We start from the raw sequence: 22453 nt of genomic DNA, 5'->3' as shown, positions 1-22453 counted from the left end.
TGTTCTTCAACTGTGCAGTGTAGGCAAGTCTATTTAGTTATTTTTTGGGAGTTGTTTTTTTTTTTTTTTTTTTGGGGGGGGGGGGGGGTAATATTGGGGCATGGCATCGAGTGACACTGTGAATTACGGTCGACTGACTCACTGGTACATTGTCGACCTGGACATGAAGTACTGTTACATAAAGAGATTTTACTAATGCTCGTATTTCTTAGAAATTTTTTAATAACTTTAAAAAAAGCCATGTAGCTTTATGTAATCGAAATCAGTTTTCGATACTTCAAACAGACATTGCTTTTCCAAAATAAAATGTTATTATTATAGAGGTGTGTTTTATGTGTTTGAAATTATTCTAGACTCGAACACCATGTTCTGGGTATTCCTCCTGTAACGAAGTTTGATTGAACAGAGCAATAAAACAGGGAAAAGAGGCAGGTCATGATATGGGAGAGTATTTTCTGATTTGAATCTATCCTTTCGTTGATTGGAAAGCACCACAGAAACCATAGATAATTCACTTTATTACCATTTTACATTTTATAAGGTCAATCAAAATCTGCTCAACACTCCTTTTGAATGCTTTAGATTACCCCCCCCCCCCCCCCCCCCCCCCAGTGTTTGTATGTCTTGTTAATTGAATGCCTGACACTGAATTTTCCAGTGTGTTCTCGTCTCGGTACTGACGAGTATTATTTTATCATTTCAAGAAACCCAGTTAACCTGGCAGTGTTAAAACTGAACGAGCAGGGCCTCTTGGACAAATTGAAAAACAAATGGTGGTACGACAAAGGAGAGTGCGGCAGCGGGGGAGGTGATTCCAAGGTCAGCCCCAGTAGGAACATGCTAGCGGGTAACAACAAACTGGAGGGTAACCAGCAACACACACAGACAACCACTTGGGTGGAATACTGGATAAAGTGTGACAGTACTGGAACCAGGATGTTAAAGACACCACAAGAAAAGCCACATTGTTTCTTTTAAACTACTATCTAAGCATTTCAATGTATGATTATTAATAAGAACTGATAGATGGTGTTAAAACTTTTATTTTTTTTTTAAACACTGTAGTTCGCTAAAGAACTAAACAAAGCTATAAAACAATGGCAATATGTTTATTACAGTTAGTGTTCAAGGTTCAAGATATACATTCAGGGTTATACATATATGTCAAAGTAACAGAAGCAAAATTGAATGATACCATATAAAACAGTTACTGTTTCAGTAATGTATTATCTAAAACGTACTGCATTCATGTTTAAGTTATAATAATTTCAGTATGTCATTAATACGGCTACATACTGGGGCAACCAAGTGTTTGCTGTTGCTGGTTACTCAGAGTGATATTGTAATACACATCTTGCTGTGCCGGGGAGCAAGGCACAGGCCAGATGGAGTATTAACACATCTCACTTTGGAAATGCAGTAGAAGCTGTCAGTATAAATAATAGGTGTGTGTATGATGTGTATTGAATAACATAATATAACATTGATAATGTTATTTATGTTATTTCCCTCGTGAAGAACTCCTGTAAATCTAGCTGTATTGAAACTCAATGAACAAGGCATCTTAGACAAGCTGAAAAACAAATGGTGGTACGATAAAGGGGAGTGTGGAAACAAGGACTCTGCAAGTAAGGTCAGTCCACAGGTCATCAAAATTAAAGTAAAAAAAGATACCATTTAGAAGCTGTAAAAATCATTCTTTTAGTTTCATTTTTTTAAAATGATTTTCCTTTTTTTAAGGCCTTTGGTTTGCATGTGCTTTGAATGAACGCACCACTGACATTAAATTATATACAGGCCGATTATACAGTCGCTAGGTCACTTGGCACTGCTGTGGTAGTGTGGGATGATAGGGGGCAAAACATTCGTGTAATAAGACTACTCATATACTTCAAGAGCTGTGGTGTATTCACTACCTGTACTATTGTAACTTTATTTATTTCCGTACTTCATAACACTCAGTCTATAAAAAGCAAAACGTATAAGAAACTAAGAAAAGCAGACGTGCTGGATTCCTCTGCTCCACTGTTTGGAGCTTCTGTGCTACACCCTATGGCACCCTAGGATGCCAGTATGGTGTTTATTATTTCATTCACGACAGGAGTCATTGTGAGCATAGACGCTGAGGCGCAGCTCCTCATATGCCTAGATGTATTGCCTACACAATTGCATTATGACGTAAGTCTGTCCTACTGCCAAGAATCCTCCCTCGCGACGGCTTGGGTACGCTGTTCCCATACGTTGATGGTTATTTTTCTAATTGAAAGGGAACGATAGGTTGCGGATGCAACCCCGGTTCCCTGAAAGATAAAATAACCATCAACCCGCGAGGTCGCTCCGGAAGCCTTCTCGGCCCGAAGAGCAAAAGAGGAAGAGAGTCTCTGCGCGCTGCGTATAGTAAGCTCCCAGGGGGGCGGGCTTACACGGCAGCTCGCACAGAGGCCTATCGGCAGCTTTGCTGTAAAGCTCAGCCAATCCCTACTGCCTGACGGCAATGTCCCACACTTTGATGGTTGTTTTCTCTTTCAGGGAACTGGGGTTGCATCTGCAACCTATCGTTTTCACTATGGTTACTTGTATGTGATGGTTAAGTTATCCCATTCAAACCAAGTTGCTGGATCTATGGCCCTAGTTTACTGTTTCAGTTTAAATCATCAATACTGTACTGTGGTGTTATGCCCATTGGCCCATTTACCTGCTTACAGTGTGGTTTAAAAAATGCTGAACCTGTCTCAGTAGGCAATGCAGTGTAATACAGCAAAGAAAAAATAATACGGTATAATAGTAAATAATACGGTAACATGGTAGATTAGAACAGGGGTGTCAAACTCAGTTCTTGGAGGGCCGCAGTGTTTTCTGACTTTCCTTCCATCCGAGCTCTCAGTTACTTAATTGGTCTAATGATTTGGTTAACTGGACGCATTTAACACGTCTCTCCAGGTCTCAAAATGTTTCATAGTCATGTATCTTGAATGAAGTGCATTTAAAACCACCAGCTATAAATAACTAATTTCAAAATATAATTAGATCGATTATGTTAATTGAGAGCTTAAGTTGGAATGAAAACCAGAAGCAGCCCTCGAGGACTGGAGTTTGACACCCCTGGATTAGATGAATGGAACGATTAGCAATGTAATTATGTTAACTACTTGGTAATTACCAAAGGTTCCTGCTTGTGCATAGTAACTACTAATAACAAAAAAATGTGGACAAGCCATCCCCAATGTAATTACACATGTAACCCACCAGCAGTTACCATGTAAGAGCAGGGGTTCATGGTAATTACCCAGTTATTGCCATTGTATTATGTGGTTATGTATGTCGTGCAATCTAAAGTGCTAACCGAATGTCATAAAACATATTAATAACACTGTAAAAAATCTGAGTGGAAGAAATCAGTGTTTTGCCTCTAATGAGAAATAGCTTTGTACCGTGCTTGAAGCGGCACATCTTGGGAATTCATTTGTCATTCCACGTCACCGGTGGCTGTGAACAGGCTGGCTGTAGGGTGACGTCAGGCCAGAAAGGAGTACACAGAGACAGGCAGTACTGGGACTGAAACTGAGACGCTGTGACGCTCAGCGCTTTTATTACAAATAAAAAGTTTAAACAAAAAAAAAAACATCACACGGCACTTGAGCCAAAATAAACAGACAAATAAAACGGACAGAAACTAACAAACAGGGTGGATGAACGCTAAACATAAAACAAGTACGCTGCTGGTGCTTCCAGCACTTGTAGCAGTTGTTATATTTACTTTCTATTTCGTTTCTTATACTCTCCTTCGCCACGCCCGTTCTCCACTCACCGAACACACAACCCAGAGTGAGTAAAATGTGCATCTCTACATACTGTTGTGCTGGGATTCAATTACTAATTAATTTATCAGTTGAATCCCAGCACGTGAACTAATTTGTGTAACCCCGTGCTCACATACTATTAATTACTTTACGTGCACATGAAGTGCATCCCCCTGCCTAAATACAACTCTATATCTTCAATCACTCGTGCTACACAGACCCATTTATATCCTGTGCACCAATACCTATACACCAACATTAGAACACCACACACAACATATAAAACACAAATACACATAGCAGCGGGGCACATTGCCACAGTGGAATAAAACTCATTGAACACAGAATTCCTGGCAGTAATATCTGTTTGTTTCATACAGTGCTGAATTTAGAAATACTAAAATAAACTTAATACATTCAAAGACAAATGTTTCAAGTAGAAGTCTTTTTTATCCATCTGTAGCTGAAGAAATAGTCGGCTAGTCGAAACGTTTGTCATTTATGTTTCTTTTAGCATTTCTAACTTTTGTTTGAATAGAAAGTTTATAATAGAAAATCATAAAATACAATCCACACATTGTAGGAGAATACTTCATCAGCACAGTGACCAGTGACTATATAATCACCTTGTATGGTATGTTAGGATAGGTTCTATGAAGTGCATGAGCCTGCAAATGTCATCGTTACCTGTGACTTGGTGATTAAGCATGAGAGCATTTGGGTGACAACCTTTTAAAATGGACATGCTTTAGAAATCACTGTCCAACATTCTGTAACTCAGAAAACAAACCATGTCTCGTGCAGGTGGAAAAAAGTGAATTAGTAGCACATATAGAAGTGTTTTCTGCTTGCTTTAATACAGCCTGTTTAAAATGCACTGTGATTAAGTTGCATGACAACTTCAGGTTGCAGCCAGTGTTCATTTATCACACCTTTTAATACAGCTTCATTGTTTGCTTTAAGTAATAGGAGGTTTAGATTAATAGGAATTAAAATGTTGTTGATAAATTAGATAGGTAGTACAAACAAGGTTTTGTGGATTAGTATCTAATTATTGGAAAAATACCAAATAGAAATTGTTGAAAATGGATCTTAAAATTACTAGAAGCATTGCCAATTTAAAGTTAGTTAACATTTACCAATACCAGTGTAACATTGTCATTTAATTAACTGTTGCTTAAAGTTAAGAGAAGTATTTCAACATACAGTATAGGATTGGTAGTTGCAGAATGTACTTTGAAATACTTTTGTTAGAACAGTAATCTTAATATTTGTCTCTGTTGCACATTTTGTTTTCTTTTAGGACAAGACCAGCGCCCTGAGTCTTAGTAATGTGGCTGGAGTCTTCTACATCCTTATTGGTGGGCTGGGACTAGCCATGCTGGTCGCCTTGGTTGAATTCTGTTACAAGTCACGAAGCGAGTCAAGGCGAATGAAGGTGGCAAAGAATGCACAGGCTTTTAACTCCTCTACCTTACAGGAAACAGGCACTAATACTACCTATAAAGAAGGTTACAGCGTATATGGAATGGAAAGTGTTAAGATATAGGGGTAGGAATGAATGTACTGTGGTGCTTTTTTCTTCAATCCGTGATATGGCCAATGCATTGCTCTACTTGTTTTTTGATAGGCTTGTCTTTGTCATAGAGAACACCTTTATTCAGTTTTTTCAAATTATTTACTGTACATTTAATCATACAATCATATGCATACATGTAAATCTAAATCAGCAAACCATACTATAATAGTAGTTATTACATAACAGGTATGCAATGTAACCACTTAACAGTGTATATATATATATAATATATATATATATATATATATATATATTATATATATTATATAATATATATATTATATCTATAGATATTATATATAAGGCTAATATATTTTCCGAGATATCAGTCATTTAAAACATAAAGAAAATCTTTCCGTAATATTTCATACGGCAATATGCCGTAGACGGATAATCCTCGTATGAGCACACTTATGGTACATTAGGTAATTACGGTTGTAAAGGAATAAACTTCTTATTTAGTGCTGATGACCTTAATCAATCATGTCCAACCTTCATAGAATGCATTTATTCTGAAAATCACTTAGAAATGGTTTTGGATCTGTGGCTAGTCTATTTAATATTGAAAAAAGGCCATGGGTGTGTGTGTGTGTGTGTGTGTGTGTGTGTATATATATATATATATATATATATATATATATATATATATATACATACAGCTCTGGAAAAAATTAAGAGACCACTGCAAAATTATCAGTTTCTCTGGTTTTACTATTTATAGGTATGTGTTTGGGTAAAATGAACATTTTTGTTTTATTCTATAAACTACTGACAACATTTCTCCCAAATTAGTACAAGGTTGTCCTGGAAGAAAACTTGTTTCCTTCTGCTCTGACAATGTTCCCCAACTCTGAGGATTGGTTTTTCCAGCAGGACAATGCTCCATGCCACACAGCCAGGTCAATCAAGGTGTGGATGGAGGACCACCAGATCAAGACCCTGTCATAGCCAGCCCAATCTCCAGACCTGAACCCCATTGAAAACCTCTGGAATGTGATCAAGAGGAAGATGATTGGTCACAAGCCATCCAACAAAGCATGAAGTCACCCAACATCAATGTGAAAGACTGGTGGAGAGCATGCCAAGACGCATGAAAGCTGTGCTTGAAAATCAGGGTTATTCCACCAAATATTGATTTCTGAACTCTTCCTAAGTTAAAACATTAGTATTGTGTTGTTTAAAAATGAATCTGAACTTTGTTTGCATTATTCGAGGTCTGACAACACTGCATCTTTTTTGTTATTTTGACCAGTTGTCATTTTCTGCAAATAAATGCTCTAAATGACAATATTTTTATTTGGAATTTGGGAGAAATGTTGTCAGTAGTTTATAGAATAAAACAAAAATGTTCATTTTACCCAAACACATACCTGTAAATAGTAAAACCAGAGAAACTGATAATTTTGCAGTGGTCTCTTAATTGTTTCCAGAGCTGTGTGTGTGTGTGTGTGTGTGTGTGTCTATATATATATATATATATATATATATATATATATATATATATATATATATATATATAATTTATATATATGGGGTTTAAATTGTAAACTTAGATTGATGGCTGATAGCAGGAGGTAAATTTGCAGGTGCTTCTGTATCCAGAACACTCCTGTTAACCAACTCTTAATTCCTTCAGAGAAGTGAGTCATTGAGGAATAGTTTTGTATTTCTCTAGTACAATTTAAACACCTGAGCGATAAACCATGTTAGATTGGGACTGACCTAGCAGCCTGTTGTGGTCCACTGCCCTATGAAACGGTACATCATCATTACACAAAAAATAAAACATAAACTATCCCACCTTGCTGTTCCAAAAGTATTTGGTCATTGTATAATAATCCGTATGCATCCAAACATTTGCATAATGCCGCACTGCCAGTGTCCAAAATCATTATTCTGCAGGCATCTCTTTAGAGCCAAAAAACTTGACTTCTTTGTGTACTGGCGTACCCAATGAAGCGTTGTGTAAACTATATTACCTTCATGTGGAAACGCACTAGCTGCGTGACAAACATGGTCACATCTAATTTTCCATAAGGAAGGAACTCGTACCTGCTTTCATTTTGTTGTTGGGAAAATGAAACCAAGACATTTCCAACTAATGAAGGGACCCACAATTATAGCAGCATTGCGTTATTCCAATATATGTCCCCAAAGTCTTAGATATAGCTCCAGCTGATTCGGAATGTTTGCAGAATGGACACCTATCAAATAAACTAGCGAACGAGATTGAGAAACAATGCATTTCCTTTCGGAATGAGGTCTTTGAGGATGATCCAACCTAAAAAAAAAAATAAAAAAAAAAAAAAAAAAGATTTTTTTCATCATTCATATTTGGATTTCATTTGCATTTCCTGGCAGAACACATGCACGATTATCTACACTCCATTGACTGGGAAAGTCGAATTTAGCCACAAATTCCATCTCTCTATCAGTTTCTGAAAAATCTTATGTTGAAATATGGTCTGGCATTATTTTGAACATTCCTTGTGTACAATCGCACTGTGAGGCTGAGGAAAATTAGAATTTAAACTGTTAATGACATAACTTCGATATTTAACAACTAAAGCCCATATGATGCATAATTTAATATAATGCGTAAAGTTCCTTTATAGTAACGTTCGTGGTTTAAATTTAGCCTGTTAATCCCCGCAATTTGTGGCAGTGGAATGGTATGTTTTTCTTTCCACTGTAACTGTGTCTGTGTGGCAAAGTGGTTTGCAGTGTGCAGGTGTAGAGGTGATGTGATTACAAAACAGAAGACAAACAACAAAGTTCATGATCCAAAACATGTGTTTATTTTGTAATCCCGGTCTAGCGACCGCAAAGAATAATTACAACGGGTTACAGTCCCAAAATAATAAACGCAGTATAACACATACGATCACAAGTCCAGAGTGAGTGATAATGTGCAAGTGGTGAAATACAGTTTATTAGTGTTGTCTGGGATGATGCTGGCCTTTAGCGACAGCTCCCAGTACATATTAGCCGTCCAATAAGAACAAACAAGTACAATTAGACACAACAAAGCAAACAAACACTTAACAGACACGGTTACTTCATTAGTCTCCTTCAAGGGTTCTCTCACAACCATAACAAAGGAACAGATCGTTTAGCCACATTCCCTTTTGTACCATCAGTCATGCCCCTCTTGGCTAGCGAGTGCAACCGTTTCTCCTCCAATCCGTGGTTGCCACATTGCTTTCCTTCTGGGGCGATGACTTGGTGTACTGTGGCACCATCCCCTTTCTAGATGGCTGACTTCCACCATTCCCCGGAATGAATTGTCAGACCATCCAGTCAGGGTCACTCGCAGGTCAGGAGGGAGATTTATAACCAAGATTCATTCTTTTTCTGTCAGTCTGTTTGGGTGGTTTTTGTTATTTCTGTATACCCGAAGATCCCTCATAACACAAACACCCAAACAGACACAATTACAATGGCAAGCAGAAATTTACAAATGGAAAGAAAAACCTACCGTTCCACTGCCATATCAAAGTTGTGTCATTAACAGTTTAAATTCAGATTTTCCTCAGCAACACAGTTTGACTGTACACAGGGAACATCTGAAATAAGGCCAGACAATATTCCAACATCAGATTGTTCAGAAACTGATAGGGAGATGGAATATGTGGCTGAATTTGACTTTCCCTCTTGACAGATGACTGTGCATGTGTTGTGTCAGGAAATCCAGGTGAAAACCAAATACGAACGATGAAGAAATGCAAAATTTATTTATTTAGGTCAGATCATACTCAAAAACCTCATTCCGAAAGTAAATGTATTGTTTCTGAATCTCTTTAGCTAATTTATTTGATAGGTGTCCATTCTGTAAACATTCCGAATCAGCTGGAGCTATATCCAAGACTTTGGGGACGTATATTGAAACAAAACATTGCTGTTATAATTGTAGGTAGGTCCTTTTATTAGTTGGAAATGAAAACAACTCCGTCTTGTGTTTTCTTTTCCCCGCAACCATTTACACAGTACAGGCTTTTTTTTTTTTTTTTTTTTTTAAATTGAATGCAACATTAATCATAATACTTCAAAATACAACATGCAAAGCAAACCTGTACAGTGTGAAAGATATCTATTACACAAAATGAAAGCAGGTACAAGTTCCTTCCTTATGGAAAATTAGACAGACCATGTTTGTCACACAGACTAGTGTGTTTCCACACAGAGGTAATATAGCTAATACAATGCTTCACTGGGCATGCGCCGGTACGTTTCAGAGCACATGTGAGGGTACATGCGGAAGTCATGTTTTTTGGCTCAGAGGAGATGCTCAAGAACATTGATTTTGGACATAAGTGCGGCATTATGCAGATGTTTAGGTGCATACAGATTATTATACTATGACCAAATACATTCGGAACAGTAAGGTGGGGTAGTTTGTTTTATTTTTTATATAATGCTGATATGCCCTTTAACAGTGTTATAGAAGGGGTTTTGAGTTGTCTGACCAGCTTTGTACAATAAAAATGAATGTTAGACTCTGGTATGCCTTGTAAGACTTTACATTGGTAATATAACACAGAACATAATTCTAGAATCACTAAAAAGGAAAAATACACATTTGACAAGAACTGAACATACAGTCGAAATGTAGGACTAAAACCAGGATTAATCAGATTGCAGGTAACCATTTCCATATGATTAATAATGTAATTAGGAATTACAGACATTATTAATATTAGGTTGATAGATTACGTTTACATTTAGGCATGATTAAAATTCAGAGTTGCTGCAGTATGTTGACTGTTTTGTCATTTAAAAAAATATTCACAAAACAAACATTCAACTTTAAAGCTACAGTGTATGGTGCAAAAGCACATCATTATACACATTTGACAAATGTGTTTCTTATTAAAAACACATTTGCAGGTGAAAAAGCTGAAGTAGCACTATAACATTAAAATATTTAATGCAGTACCTAAAAAAACATCCAAAATATGGACTGTAGCGTAAGTACAAGAAAGTGCAATATCAGACTATAGAAAGAACTGCCTAAAAGTAGTTTCTGTGTGCATTGAATGAATCCGACAATTGCTTTGATCATCAGTGATGAAGGTTCAGATATGATACGATATGAATAAAACAAAATGCACATGTGTCAGTGGTTCATTGCATTTTGTGCATGTGATTTACTTACACAATTATTAATGTATTTTTAAAATGTGACCTTTAGGTATTATAAATGAGATGTACTTTTAAAAGATCAAAACACATCTCAAAATAATGCAAAATTCAGCATGACATTGTACTTAATACTTTTAGAGTTTTCATGAGTCAGCATTCATATACAGCAGCTGAAGATTCAGTTATTTCCAGATTGGCTAGAAAATGAACAAGTGAAGTATAGAAATATTTCAGTTTGAGGTGGCTGGTGATGGAAAAGTAAAACAATACAACAAGACCTTGTTTTTCTCCATGGATATTGTGAAGCAAAGCACCACTAAGTTAAAGATTGCTTTTCATATGTGAATATCTGTTAATGTCTATATATGTTTCATATTGCAATTGTGTTATAATATTTTTTTGTGTTTTGGAAGACTTTGATATTATCTTCAAAATATTTGCATGATATTGATATACAATTTTCATATTGTTGCCCACCCCTAATTTCAATGCTATGGTGCTTCTTTGGATGCTATGTTAATGTATTATTTCGTGTTGAGTTTTCACACCAGACACTCCATTTTCTTACAGAGATTATATAAAGCTGCTTATTTTAATGCTGAATAAAATTCATGGCTTTTAAAGTACACAAATAATATATATATATATATATATATATATATATATATATATATATATATATATATATATATATATATATATATATATATATATTTAAATGTAGTTTCTTTTAATCTAAATTTTTACTCTTACAAATGTGTTTTTTCATGACATGCTATTGCACTGCACACTGTAGCTTTAAAGTTGAATGTTTGTTTTGTGAAAATATTTGAAAATGACAAAACAGTGGACATACTGCAGCAACTTTGAATTGTATTTCATCAGTCATTAAATGTGTTAACTGCACTTTTTAATTCTTTAGCGTGACTGGGTGCTGTGCTCTTCCTTTTAATTTTAAGCCTAATTGTAAACGTAATCCATCTACTGAATTTTAATAATGCCTGTAATTTCGCACTTGCCCAAGTCAACGCCCCCCCACCACACACACGCACTCTTTTGCCTTAATGAGTAAGGCAAAACCCGATATTACTGAAATGCATTTTATATAGTAAATTAAAATGACATGTTTTGTTTTTTAGTTTCTGGTACTAAATATATTCTTTTAATTTTTTTTTTCCTTCTCAGCAAAACATCAATGAAGCTATGAGGAGTTCTACACTAACCAGAATGAGTGGAACAGGGAGCGGGGGTGAGAATGGGAGGATAATGAGCCACGATTTTCCAACATCAATGCAGACACTGCCTTGCATGAGCCACACTGCTGGGATGGGACTAAGTGCTACTGGACTGTAACATGGATGAACAGGACAGCAAACTGGGTTTTCTAGAAATCTGCTGCCAAAAGGACAATAGGCTTATTTAAAAAAAAAAAAAAAAAAAAAAAAAAAAAAATACATTAAAAAGTACTAAGAACTTAAAAGATTTAATTTTCTAAACGAAAATGTTTGTTTTAAAACGATCATGCTCTGCAATAAAGAAGACAACTGGACTAGGTGTACATTTACATGTGTGTCACACAAGGAATCAATATGAAATGAAGGTAGGGCTGTACCAGTTATATAGACTTGTTTACTTAGTCATTGTGTGCAATATATTGGTTTGTGTTGTCAGTGTTCAATAACATTGTCTGCCTTCTCTAATGCTTTATTTTACATTTTATTTAAAATTTGTGATTTTGTACAGGTTTTTTTTTTTTTTTTTTTTTTTGTAGTCAAAATTAGTACAAACAAATAATAATAGTAATTTTAACACTCCACCATTGATTCCCCCATCCTTGATTAACTATTTTCTTAAAGATGGCATTTTGCAGAACTTTAAAATATAGGTGGCATATTTTTAAGTGTCATTAATAACAACATATTAAATCTAGGTGGCATATTTAAGTGTCATTAATAACAACATATTAACATACAGTTGTTACATAGTACTACAATGTGTAATTACAGTACTAAATAAAGCTTTACTAGCTTGTTAGAACTTTTGTATTTTAAAACAACTACACAACAGTAGTAATTGCATTTAGACGCTGTAATTAATGATGCATAAAACTAGAACCCTTGTATTGCGCTTCTATTGTCTGTCAACTGCTGGTAATCCAGTCGTTGCAGCATTCAAAACAGATCTCCTTGCATGGTATGATTGAGTAGTGCACTGTCGTACCACAGTGCCACCTACTGACCGAAATCTACTGTGCTGCTGTACCTATAGTATAGAATAAATTGCGTATTCCCAAAAAACAATCAAGCTTAAACAGCAAACCCTCTATTGACATTAATTACATTCCATTAACTCAAGTGCATGAGTTATCACTGGCCAAAGAAAGTGTTTGTCTGAGAAGATGAAGACAAAATAGAATGCGTCTCCCTTGATGGGGAGAAGTCTTAATGAAATGTTGGATGGGCACAGTGCATTGTACTGCAAGTACCTTTTTGTATAATCAGATTTAATTAGCAGTGACTATTCTTCACTGGGACAAATGTGATTTGAATTATCCATTAAAAAGGAGGGAACCCTAAGGAGATTTCTTTAGAGAAGCAATTTTTTTTGTTTTTTTTGCTGTTTTATAATAAGATAAAATGTCCTCAACTGTATAGTATTATTATTGTTTTTTTCCCAAAAGGCTGTGGTGCCAACACAAATCAAACAGATTGTTCAGGGCATTTTAAAACTATTAAAAGTGTCCGTAAAGTGACAAGTCATAAGACGGGACATTAAGGGACAGTCTGAACATTTACTGCTTTAGAGTTGTGCGCTGTTTTTAAAGGCTACCTCGATAGTCAATCAACTTATTTGATAGAAATAATCAACTTATTTGCCTGACATTCCCAGCTAAAAGAACATTGCTAGTGCTGCTACCAGTAACAGCCCTTATTAATAAGCTTTTTTTTTGTTGTTGTTGTTTTTTCCCCCAGTCTCATCATTAGACACCCTGTCCGGATTTAGAATCCCTGCTGCTACATAACAAGTCCTAGGTTGAGTCTTTAAAACTGTCCCTTCACATACAAAGATGACAGAATCTGAAGTTGAAGTAAAGTAAATATGTAAAAATGGTACTAAAACCCATCTATAGTTTTTTTTTTTCTTGTGTTCCTGTTCTCCGCTATCAGTAATTGAACATTACAATACCTCTCTTCCATTCACGTTCAATGGAATTTTAAATACTACAATTTCAATTGCCAAACGTCATAAAGGCTCCCATTCACAGCACAGCAAAGCCTTCATGTGCCTGAATTATAGTGCTGAAGGAAAGTCCACAGCATGTTGTTAGCCAGTCTGTGATAATGGGCAGTATCTAAAAGCTCAGAAACACAAGGCATCAGTTAGCTAATTTGTACCTGTAATCAACCAGTAAGACATGTAGTACAGAAACTCTGATATAAGGTAATAACAGATCAACTGAAAAAATCTGGTTAACATGTTTTTTAAATGAGTGACTGTTAAAGGTCTGGAATTCTAACGAAATCAATATCCAGTCATAATTTGTAATGTCTGTGGTAGTCTTTTCGTTTAGAATCTAATTTTATTGCAATAAATTATAATTTGTAAGTTTTACACCATTGTGTTTTAGATGCTTTGTTCTGTAAAGCTGTTCGCCTGGGCCATTTCAGTTTAAATACAGTATAGTATAATAACATTACTAAAGCTTCTATTGTGAGCTTCTCAAGGCCCAGTACAATAAAAAGCTATTGATCTGGATTTCAAGTAATACACGCTCTGGAATTGTCACAATTGAACCGCTTACAATAGTACCAAAAACACTGTCTTCAGGAGAACAAAAACTGTGAGAATAAAACTAAAATAAAAGATTGTCTAAATCTTTGTATGTTACTTTCACAGCTTGACATCGGATTCACTCCTCTCAAAAAAGCCAGCACTATGTTTCTAATATACAGTGCATTCTATTCAATATGTTAATATTTCAGTGTATAAGTGTACCATGCAACTGAAATATTTGAAACAAAAACCTGTACTGTTAGCTAGGGGTATAGTGATACATTAATGTCACAATAGGATACATGTCGCAATTGGCAAGTCACAATACAATACGTATCATGATACAAATGATGCATATTTCAATACAATATATCATGTAAAGAAAGCATGACAAATCGTTACACCTCCTCTGTTTGCAGTCTTTGTATTTAGGTGACTCTTAATTTAGCATGTCTTTCAAAACATTAAAAGTGTCTTGTGTGAGAGATTTACAGCTTGTGTGTCTCTCTCTATAGACATAAACACTTTCCCTTTATAGCGGAGCTACAACAAAAGGCAGGCAGTTTATCAGTCTTATCGAATCAAAAAAAAAAAAAAAAAACATTTCTAGAGCTGCAGCTTCACAAAGCAAATAATCTCTGCCTCCAGATCAATTGTAGGCATCATATTACTATTGAATAGTATAACAGAAGCTTGTTGAGCTAGTTTCTGTTGGGGTCACAACAGATGCTCAGTGAGAGACAGGGGCAGTCCTTATTCTTGGAACAACTGCAGCAGTCCATGAATTCCACGAATATCCTCTATAAATACAATTTAAGATGAAACAGATTATTTTACCTCTGTATTTTTAGCATTACCCACGCATGTTTTCTGTTCATCCGCATTGAAAATGCCGCCTTTTAAATGGAGACACTCCTTTGAATCAATTATTATCCGAAGACACAAGTGGATAAGCTGTTTTTGCCCTTAGACCAGCTGGTGTTTGTGATTTGTTTTTCTGTGACCATCAATGTGTGGAAACTCAGTTTGATTTCGAATACCCATAGAATAAAAAGTCCAGGATTTGTAATAAGCAAAGTACAAAACCAAATTCGTTACAAATAAATAAATAAATTCAACTAAATTTAAATTGTCTACATGCTTCCAGCTATTTGCCATAGAATTTAAGAACATAATAAAGCTGCCTAGCATTTGGTTACTAAATGGATCTACAACGTTGCTTGCATACTGTATGTAATTTCTTTTGTTTTTTAATGTTGAGGTTTTTAGTTGATTAATTTATATTTATGTAAGTAATGTATCTTACACATTTATATCTGTGTGTGAATCCATCACGGGTTGTAGTGATTTTGTAATATCTACTAAACTAAGTTGCTTGCTATTAGTGTACATGACCTTTGTGTTTTGTTTTGATGTTTAACTGTCAAAACTCTACTTTTGGATCTGATCCTCCTGTGAGCTCATCCACCAAACAGCATCCTTACACAGTGTCCTTCAGCACATCACTGGGCTGCTTCTAACCATGCCACTGGAACAACACAGCAGGCCATCCCCGCAAAGCAGTGTTATTTACAAGAGGAATAGAGTCAGAGAACTTTATCCGATCTTTAGAGGCAGGTTGACTACAAAACTGAGTGTTTCCGGATCACACTTCACAAACTGCACCACATCTATGTCAGGTTAATGTTTACCATTATGTGTAAAGCTTTTGCTACTGTTTCATCGTCGTCTGTCAAAAAATGCCAAATTAAACATGATGGAAACTTCCAGGATTATAGACCTTAGATTCTGCATCCAGAAAAAAATAAAGATAAAGGTTTTATAAAACAAAGAATATTTGTACATTAAAAAACACTATTTAAGATATTCAGTTCTGGTGTGAAAGAAAACTCTTATGTGCATAATGGTGTCAGATTAAAATGGAGATGTTGTAAAATCCAATACAGTAACATAGTTTTACTTTAATCTTTGTGTTAGGTTACTAATTGATGAAAAGTGTATTATTTTGCTCTAACACTGTATTATGTGTTTATTAGGTTCTGTTATACTACAGCACTATGGCATTCTCGTTTGTTCATTTCAACTCTACCTTTCCTATATTTTCAAAAGAGATGTGACTTGAGGTTCTTCCTGATGATAAATCAATAATTAATCAATAAATAAATGAAACTTTTTCTGAATGACAAGCCTGAGTTTGGAATATCATTTACTGTACTATTTTGAAGGATTTTGGTGTGTGTGTGTGTGTATATATATATATATATATATATATATATATATATATATATATATATATATATATTCTATATATATATATTTCAATACAGGTAGTTACTCTGTGGTTGACAGCGATTACACCGGTGAAGGTGTACCATTTGGACCAGTTCCCTTTTTGATGTGCCTCACCTTACTGTAGCTACAGCCTATTTTGATCCATGTCTGGAAGTACTGCAGTTAAAAAAAAAAAAAGCACATTAGATATCTGTTCAGGCTGAAATAAAAAAGGACTGGTAAGGATCACATGGTAGCATTCACGATCATTTGATCAGAAGGGTATTCTACCTGCCTCTGGGTGTTTTAACTGACAGAGTCCTGGGGGTGATTTGGAGGGTGTTACCAAATGTATTTAAGTTTATTAAAGCCACTGAAAGAAAACTATACTATACTAAACTATAGTATACTATACTATACTATATATTTTTGCATCATTTAAAACAGACGCCAATTAACAGATGTCTGAACTAGCATTCTATACTGTAAAAGTGTTATTATGTTTGGTGTTTGGTGTTTTTTTTTGTTTTGTTTTTTTGTTTTTATTGCATGTTAGCCTTTTTCCATATCCTTGCTACTGATCAGCTCCTTATAGTGAACAGCTCACAATCCTGACTAAATCCAGTCATTCCATTTTAATTTGGAGACAACCTGAACATCTCCCGTTATTTTACTCGGCCCCTTGGTCTTAATAGAGGGGTTCTGAATAGATATTTCTCTGCCAACCAAACTGTTTTGCTTGGTGATATTGTTTACCCTAAATTTCCATGGATTTCTGAAAGACAAGTAAAACAATTTGTGTTCCCTTTTCATCACCTACTGTAAAATACTTTTTATGGGTTTTTTGTTGTTTTTGTTTTAAATGAGCAATCAGTGCTCCAATGCCTCCATTTTCTCATTTTTTATTTTCAACCTTTGACAGCTCATAAGAAAGGCCCATCAGAAACACCACAATGCAGCATTCCCTTTTTGTGATTAGACGTAGAACACGTTGGAAAGATCAGTGTCAACGATGTCAGAAATTATAAATTAATTTAATATCTATATATTAGATCGTTATTGTTTTGACACTTTTTGACTGTTTTTTGAAAGTTTTTTCATACTACTTCATCTGTCTCCCAGGAGTTATTTTTACTTTATTTCTTCAGTTTGTTCTGCTGTGCTGTAATTCTCAGATGAGATGAAAAAATGATCTCCCCAGTTTAGAATTACAAATGACGTTCCCTCACCGCAGAATTTCCCCACAACAGCTCTGGAGAACTAAAGGTCAATGGACATTCTCTGATCCCATGACCACTCCAGTCGCCTCTTTGCTCCCAGGTACTCCAGAGCAGATGTCGGTGAGCTACCAGCCTCTAAAGCCTGCAGGTGTCTGCCTGAGCTCACCAGGTGCCTGGCCTGTAGAGTCTGCTGTAGAACGATGAGTAGAAATAAATAGTCCCTGCCACAAAGCCAGGATGAGAGCCTGCTATGCGCTCCCCTTTGTAGTGGAGCACAGACCTTCCAAGAAAGTGCAGACACCACGCAAGACATTTCAACAGTGTCTGAAGTAGCTGTAATCAGATAACTTGCATGTGCCAGGCCAGTGTCAGAGATGTAATCTTCTGTAGTATCGTTGTCAAATCATCATCGTTTAATTACACTCAGTTATCGTCAAAGGCTAAAGATGATTTATTTTGGGGAATATATTCTCATTTTAAATTCTCCAACACAAAATTGTGTAAAAAAAAAAAAAGTTTTGTGGTAAATATAAACATTGTTGAACAATTTAGGTAGTCATGTTGATACTCGAATCATCTCAGATTGTATACAGGGTGATTCATATTTCATAAGCAATGTTTTTGCATTGTTTTATGTGTTACTTAAATGTTGATATTATTGAACAGCCCACTGGTGGCCAAATGGTGCGTCATAGTGTGTCTATCATAGACATGTTTCCCTTGCATGTCATCCTCCACGTACCCTCCAGTTTTTGCAATGTTCCGAATTATGAATCACCCTGTATACTCAGGAAGTCTGGGGTGTCTCGTCACTATGATGGGATGATCAAGATTAAGTTATGATTTAGCAAACCTGAAGTTATTTCATCTAAGGTGTTGCTGTTGTTGAGATAGAGTCCCAATCTATGTGTTTCCAACAGTATTTAACATTTGCAAGTTCAAGTGGCATGTGAATAATCTGCTGTGACCATCATTGTATGGATTAGTTATTTTGCTAAGTGCCATATTTTCATGTTTTATCTGTACACATTTACAGTCAAATTTGAATTGTAAATGCATTGAAGGACTTTAGAAGAATAATGAACTTGTAGAAAAGATTGAAGGAATGTATATTTAATGAGTGTGCTACTGTATCCACTGCTTAAGCTTTCCAGCAGTACCAGATCACAGTTCATATTTTCCAGGCATTTACTCCAGTCTTTATTCTTTAGTTTTTGAAAAAAAAATTCAACAGTAACACAGAGACACAACCGGTTTAGAGTGCTTGAGAACCCCTCAGTTACATTACTTAGATACTATAATTTCTTTTGTAAAGTCAGCAGTAGGTGTTTCCTCCTTTCCAAACACAGGAATTAATTAAAGACTGGAGTAAACTCTGAATATATGGCCTAGCATGTTTACGTATTGTACACCATCTTGCAGTAACTGTCACACACAGTAATTTGTTGTTTTTACCTTAGATAGTAATTTAACAGATTACTGTGAAGTTTTCCAGAATACGGGAGCAGTTAATTTAGCAGAGTCTACATCAAAGCTGCTATAAAGCAACAACCAAATTGCATGAAATCCTGCTGGCCACACATTTTCCAGTACATTCAAACACAAAGGGCTTTACAGTATTTTCAAAGTGTTTCCTCCATTCTTTAATTAACTCCTATTTTTTGAAAGGAGAGTAAATGAGATTAAAAAAAATAATAATAAAAAAAACACCTTGAGAGTGCTTAAGAAAAATGGAAATATATAGCTGGATATATTTTGGTTTTAGTTTTGTTAAATTAAAAGGTTATTACACTGGAGCAAATGCTTTGAAAATATGGCCCAAAGTTGCTTGTTGAGAAAGTTTATTTTGATAGTGGGTGACTTGTAGAATATGCCTTTATACAAAATATCAAGTGGAATAAAGAAAAAGAAATACCACAGACTTGGACGGGAACACCTACACAAACTTGGTGGGCAGAAAAACTGATCACAGTCTCTGAATCCCTTCAAGGTCAGAGCACAAAATGTAAAGCAATCCTTTCTTCAAGCTTAGAACAAAACCTCTGTAGCAAATACATTTTAAAATGTGAACTGCAAAGCTGAAAAGCACCCAACACTTTTTGAAATACACTGGAAGATATATAGTATACTGCAGTGTACCAGTTAGCAGTGACTTACACTAAAATATAGATCAAAGAACCCTGACCATTAATAATGTAGGGGTTGCCTGTCCTACATCGCCTGAGGATGCCTTTTCATCACCCCAGACATAGATGCCAATTCCCAGACTGCTCAGGTCAAACCCGGACAGGTGGTAACCCTAGGCTTCCTGCAATATAAACTCTACAGTAAACATTACTGAAAACATTTTAAAGAGCAAGTACTGTAACTTCAAATGACAATTTATCAACTGGTTTAACTTTCTATTACTTTTTTTAAGTTACCGGTGTCCTAGGAAATAAGTTGATCAAGCTCTAGAATTTAAAGGGGAGGTTCCATTGTTTCCAATTTCTGCGAGCTTAGGCTGGGAAATAAGTGGACAGTATGCAAGCTCTGAACTGTAGATGGAAAAAATAAATAAAAACATGATAGTTTCACGTACGTACGCAATACATTTCAAATTCATATGTGATAATCTCTTAACGGTGGATATAGGTGGGTAGTGCTAGAATCAAGTGCTGGAGGGAGGTCAGAGCAGTCTCTACAGCCTGGTTAATAACAATGTAAGGTGATAACTAAACTGATTGGTGAAGATGGCAGGTGAACTGAACAATCTGACATCGCTTTACTTCAGTTTAGGATTTCAGCAAAGAGAAATTCTAGAACTCCTCCCATTGGACATGGCTTTACTGTAAACCTCAGAACACTGCAGAAGAAGAGACTGTATCGCTGAAAACACAACTCAGACATTGTCGATGTTACGATTTACATAGTGGAGGAAACCGAGATATCAGGACAACTCCTTGGATATCGGTTAATGCATTTGAAATGCATACAATATGTGTTTGTTAAAAATTATTGACCCAGTTAGTGTTATGCACCAAAGTCATCGGAGGCTTAAGCAACAAGTATACAATAACCCTGGTCCAAATTTTACGTGACACCTTGATTCTTATGACAAGCTTAAGCCTTATGGTCTCTGAATTAATGGATGTGTGGAAGGCTTTTCACGTAGTGTCTTCTGGCTTAAGGTGTTCTCAACTAATAGTGACCCCAGAGTAATAGCATCTCATTTTATAGAGGCTGTAAAAGCAAGAGCTGGCTGTCCAAAGAGTAAGTGCAGATCGTGGAATGGAAAACATTCATGTGGAACAAATGCACCGATTTCTTCATCGCAAATCCAGGACATGGACATTTTGTATATGGTTCGAGTAACCATAATCAAAGAATTTAAAGTTTCTAGGGTTTTGTGAGGAAAGAAAATGCCCAGTTCTTGATGAACCTTTGAAAAATTTGACTTTTTAAATAGAGTAGCTTATAAAAAGTTTAAGAATTTAAGTTTACTATACAATTTTATATCTAAAGTGAAATCAACATCTGTTTTAATTAAAAAGCTCAAATTAGGCAAATTATTAGTTCAATTAAGGGTTCAATTATGTGCACTTGGTTGAAACAAAAACCAGCAGGGCAGTGTTTCCCCAGGACCAGAACTGAGACCCACTACTATAAAGTTACTAAATGCTTATGGCAAAATGAATGATAAGTATGTTATTACCGTTGAATATTCTAAAAATAAGAACATTGCATATAAAAACATCATAAGCCCTTATTCACACAGCTGTACCCTATTTTAGACTTAAATGTGATTAATTAAACATTGTCCATTTTCAAGAAAAATTCTACACTCCTTTAAAAAAAGGAATATATAGTGAAATGTTTACTAAATAAATGTTTTATTGCCTACTATTGTTTTAATCCATGTGAACAGGACCAGGAATGGCAACACAAATTTAGATGACTTAATTCTCAACAACTGTTATCATTAAAACACAAAATACATGTGTTGTACAAACAACCTACAGAATCCTTGAACCAAAGTGAAAGAGTGTACCTTACAATGAACTGAAACGTAGTCTACATAAATGGCTGGTTTCACAGACCCCAATTGGCACTAATCTTGGGTTACTTTACCTAAAATAACATGAGGTAGTGCAAGATTAGCGCTTATCGGGGTCTGTGAAACCAAACACGTATATGTTTGTGTTTCCTGCTTTTAACATGTAAATGGCTTACATTTTCAGTCAAGTAAAGTGTTGTATCCAATCCAATTTAAAACTGAGAACAATCTATATAGAACAAAGTGCATTATAGGACATTGTTCTATGGAAGGCCATCATAATTTAATAATAACATATAATTTAACATCTGTCTTTCTTAAATTGGAATAGATTTGTTCTGAGGTCGACTGTTAATCTTCCACTCAACTGTTAATGTAATGAGATGTAAGTACACATGAGAACCGACGACAGGATTGCACAACTCTGGCACTCAAGATCCATTCCAGTTCAGACCTTTAGTCCAAGCAGGTCCAAAATTAGTTAATTATACCTGTTTAGGATCAATTAACTCATTCACGAACTGACTGAAACAAAAAACCCTTACTGGAATGGATCTCGAAGACCAGAGTTGTTCTCCACCGCCCTACGGTATCACATATAAATGATACAGGTACATTAGTCTTTTGCACT

At 35.6% G+C, this 22453-nt stretch overlaps 1 protein-coding gene across 5 annotated transcripts in view; it reads left to right on the top strand.

The window, feature by feature from the left end:
- The window catches only part of gria1a (glutamate receptor, ionotropic, AMPA 1a), a 116176-nt gene extending 99702 nt beyond the window's left edge, over positions 1 to 16474 (top strand). Inside the window, exons 14-16 of one of the 5 annotated variants that reach the window (XM_041223416.1) lie at positions 1519 to 1633; positions 5104 to 5238; positions 11707 to 16474. In XM_041223416.1, coding sequence (XP_041079350.1) covers positions 1519 to 1633; positions 5104 to 5238; positions 11707 to 11874 — 418 coding nt within the window. In that variant the 3' untranslated portion in view covers positions 11875 to 16474. Of the gene's footprint in view, positions 1 to 704; positions 820 to 1518; positions 1634 to 5103; positions 5352 to 11706 lie in introns of those variants that run through there. The other 4 variants (XM_041223415.1, XM_041223418.1, XM_041223417.1 and 1 more) reach the window with 4 other exon arrangements.
- The last annotated feature ends 5979 nt before the right edge of the window (positions 16475 to 22453 follow it).

Source organism: Polyodon spathula, chromosome 22 (assembly GCF_017654505.1).
Source record: "Polyodon spathula isolate WHYD16114869_AA chromosome 22, ASM1765450v1, whole genome shotgun sequence".
Lineage (NCBI taxonomy): Eukaryota > Metazoa > Chordata > Actinopteri > Acipenseriformes > Polyodontidae > Polyodon > Polyodon spathula.
Note: the sequence above shows the minus strand (reverse complement) of the source record. Positions and strands in the feature narration are given on the sequence as shown.